The sequence below is a fragment of the Chrysochloris asiatica genome, unplaced genomic scaffold, assembly GCF_000296735.1.
Source record: "Chrysochloris asiatica unplaced genomic scaffold, ChrAsi1.0 scaffold00143, whole genome shotgun sequence".
Lineage (NCBI taxonomy): Eukaryota > Metazoa > Chordata > Mammalia > Afrosoricida > Chrysochloridae > Chrysochloris > Chrysochloris asiatica.
Window position 1 is genome coordinate 5,330,611 of NW_006408661.1, and position 3,985 is coordinate 5,334,595.

The following is a 3,985-nucleotide window of genomic DNA, read 5'->3' on the forward strand; positions in this document are numbered from 1 at the left end:
GCTGGAGAAGGATGTCATGCTGGGTAAGATGGAGGGTCAGAGAAAAAGAGGAAGACCCCCAACGAGATGGATCAGCCAGGTGGCATCATAAATGACTTCAAGTGTGGCAGCGGTAGTGAGGTTGGCCCAGGACATTGTTTTGTTCTGCTGTGCATGGGGTCGCTGTGAGACAACAACAACAACAACAGTCTTTACAGAAATAGCTATCCAGGCTTTTCTTTCATGGAGTTGCTGTATGGATTTGAACTACCAACCTTTAGGTTAGTTGTTGTTCAGTGCCGTCTAGTTGGTTCTGCCTCATAGTGACCCTGTATAGGGTTTCTGAGGAATAGCTGGTGAATTTGAACCTTCGACCTGTGTTTCAGACCAACTTTGTGGTCAAGTGCTTATCTTACAGCACCACTAGTAGTCTAGTGCAGACTATTTGTTTCACCCAGGTACCTGAAACAAGATTTAGCAATATGTTGACAACTTTGTCAGGATTCATTGTATTCTATATACTATTGAAAAAGAATTCCATTATATTTTGATTCCACTTTTGATGCTCCTTTGTATATGAAAATTTCCACTTTAAACGTAAAAGGATAGGAGTGTCACATCTTAAAACTTGTATGAATCTCTTAATTCTGTGATTTTTCTGTAAGCCAGCAATTTTTAATTTACACCCCCTGTGGACAGGCTTCAAGGAACCTTAAACATTCTGAATTTATGTCAAGCTTTTGATTTTATAAGTGCTTTCCAAGAAGAGAGTCCTTAGGCCAACTATTGTTTTTATAATACATAGAAAGCAAAGAAATGCTAGAAACTCCTCTCTCTCTAGCAACCCTTTAGCACAAATTAGAGTTAATTCATTTTAGTGCAGTTTTGTGGATCTCTTATTCCTAGGGCCTAAACAAAACAAGAACAACAAAAACATTTGACTATTCTACTAGATTAATTCAATACATAGGCCTCATCATTTTTCACACATTTTTTAAAAAGCATCTCTACTTGACTTTTTATAATTACTCCTTTCAGACTTTGCTATGGCTTTAATAAATGTGTAAATTACTTCCTAATGTTTATATTACTTGAAAGGAACTCTGGTAGCATAATGGTTACGAGTTGGGCTGATAACAGCAGTTCAAAACTACCAGCCCTTCTGTGGGAGAAAGATGGGGCTTTCTGCTACTGTAAAGATTTACAGCCTTGGAAACCCTATGCAGGGTCACTATGAGTCCAAACTGACTCCACGGCACATAACCACCACTAACCATCATAGTGCTTCATTCTTTAGAATAAGTTCATGTTTGACTTTTTAAAAAATTTTTAATACATGGTTTGTGATATAAAATGATAGTAAAGCATATATTTCATCAACAGGATTAAGTTTCAACAGTAGGAAATTTTTTTGAAAATTAGATACTTAACCCTGTTTCATGGAGCCTTGGTGTGACACCGAGGGATAATGCACTGGACTGCAAGGTTAGTTTGAACCACAAGGTCAGTGGTTCAAATTCACAAGCTGCTCCTTGGAAACACTACACAGAGTTGCAATGAGTCGTCATAGACTCAACAGCAATTAACAACAACAACCCTTTTTCAAAGCAGGTGGGTTTTATCAGATGAAAACAAACTGATCACACAGTGAAACTGAAATTTACATCTTATTGAGTATATATATATATATATATTATATATTATATTGGTTTAGTTGACTGACATGAAGCAGAAGAGAAGACTCATTTAGAAAACTGATAAATGTTTTAAAAAGTGACATATTTCTCTCTGATCTATCAATTATAGATTCAAAAATTAGCTAAGGATTTTAACAGGGCTATCTATACATGTTTGCTAAGGAACTCTGGTAGCGTAATGGTTACAAATCGGGCTGTGAACCGCAAGGTCAGCAGTTTGAAACTACCAGCTGCTCCGCGGAGGAAAGATGAGGCTTTCTGCTCCTTAAAAGATTTACAGTCTTGGAAACCCTATACAGGGTCCCTATGGGTCGGAACCAACTCGACGGCATTTAACAACAACATACATGTTTGCTGGTAGCGTAGTGGTTACGAATCAGGCTGCAAACCGCAAGGTCAGCAGTTTGAAACTACCATCTGCTCCGCAAGAGAAAGATGAGGCTTTCTGTTCCCATAAAGATTTACAGCCTCGGAAATCGTGTTCAGGTTCGCTATGGGTCGGAACTGACTCAACAGCACTTAACAATACATGTTCACAAAATATTTAACTTTGACTAACTCTTTTTATGCCATATTTGTTGATTTTTATGTCGTGTTTCTTGATTTTTAAAATAGATCTTTTTTATAGTTTTATTGTTTCAACTTACTTTTTCTTGTTTCTTTTCTTCTTCATTCTTTGAAGAACCCAGTGTTAGAATTCGTTAATTACCAGCCTTGGTTTTGTTAGCTGCTGTCCAGTCTTTCCCTTGTGCACAATTAAACAGGTTTAAGAGAGAGTTTTCTTTCTCTTTCACTTCTGAAGGCATGTCTTTGCCTCTTCTGAGCCTTTGCTCCTGGGCAGTGTTCATAAGCCTTGGCATCTCTCTTCCCCTATCTCTGCTTGCTTGTTTGATCTGTCTTGTATTTCTTAAGAGATTGACTCAATATACACCCTACACTAATACTGCTTCATTAACACAGATACTCCATTTCTAAATGGGACTATGGCCACGGGCATCTGAGTCAGAATGGACACTACAGCACTTAACAACAACAACACAGATTTCCAGGCCTTTGTTCTACACTGTCTCTTGGTGAATTCAAACTTTCATGCTTTGGGTTACCAGATAAGCAAACCATTTGTATCACCTAGGCTTTATTGTCAGTACAACTTGTATATAAGTGAATGAATGTCAGTTTAGTAGAATGTTAATGAAATGAGGAATTGAAATTAAATTGGAAGGATCAAAAAATAAATCTGCTAGATGAGTTGTTCAGAAAGTATTAAAGAAGCTAACTAAAAATGTTTCTCTTTAGATGGAATCTGCCTGTGTTTCAATTCATGAAGCTCTGAAGTCTGTCATCGACTATCAGACTCATTTCCGATTGAGAGAAGCTCAAGGCCGGAGCCGAGCAGAGGATCTAAATACAAGAGTGGCCTATTGGTCAGTAGGAGAGGCCCTCATTCTTCTGGTGGTTAGCATAGGGCAGGTTTTTCTTCTGAAAAGCTTTTTCTCAGATAAAAGAACCACCACAACTCGTGTTGGATCATAACTACGTTTTGAAAATTGCATTATTGCCACTGTAATATTGCTGTCCTCTAATTGATTTTAGATACCGAAGAACTTAATATTGGCAACGTTTTTTAAATCTTAACTCATATACTTTTGGGGGGGGCACATATGATGTAAATCCCCAAACTGGAAAGGACACTTGGTTGTTTTTGGGTTTTTTTGTAAAGGTGGAAAAACTTAGAAACTTATTTTGGGCTATTCATGTTAAATATTTGACACCAATGTTCTGCTCTTTTCTTGGTTGTTTATATCTATTAAATGTTGGTATTTTGATTCTTTTTAGTCATTTAAAAGTACTTTTTCTTATAGGTAGTTGATATTTTAAAAACTTTAGATTTAAAGTCTATATATATGTTGTGGAGGAAGAAACTTGCCCTTTAATTGTTAATAGTGAATAAATTTTTTTGTTCTAAGAAAACCAGATTTGACTAACCATAGCTCAAACCCTGTTCTGCACTGTTTGATTTTGGGGGGAAAGAAGGAAAAAAAAATTCTACCATAGAAATGTTAGTTAATATGATCATTTTAAATTGATACATCATGGTATATAATTTATTTCTCATTAGCTTAGAAAGTGTCAGAATTTTGTTTGGGGGATTTATTTTATGACTTATAACCAGATGTTATTTTTTCATAAAGGCATTCTTACCACTCAGAATAACAGTATATTTCAATATCTTAATGCAGTTTATACAGGCCTTAAAAAGTCAGACTGTTATAATAAGTAAAATATTAACAGAATAATTGTGGACACTT

At 36.1% G+C, this 3,985-nt stretch overlaps 1 protein-coding gene across 1 annotated transcript in view; it reads left to right on the forward strand.

The window, feature by feature from the left end:
* The window catches only part of TMED7 (transmembrane emp24 protein transport domain containing 7), a 21,724-nt gene extending 17,977 nt beyond the window's left edge, over positions 1–3,747 (forward strand). Inside the window, exon 3 of the mRNA XM_006870532.1 lies at positions 2,973–3,747. Coding sequence (XP_006870594.1) covers positions 2,973–3,209 — 237 coding nt within the window. The 3' untranslated portion in view covers positions 3,210–3,747. The remainder of the gene's footprint in view (positions 1–2,972) is intronic.
* The last annotated feature ends 238 nt before the right edge of the window (positions 3,748–3,985 follow it).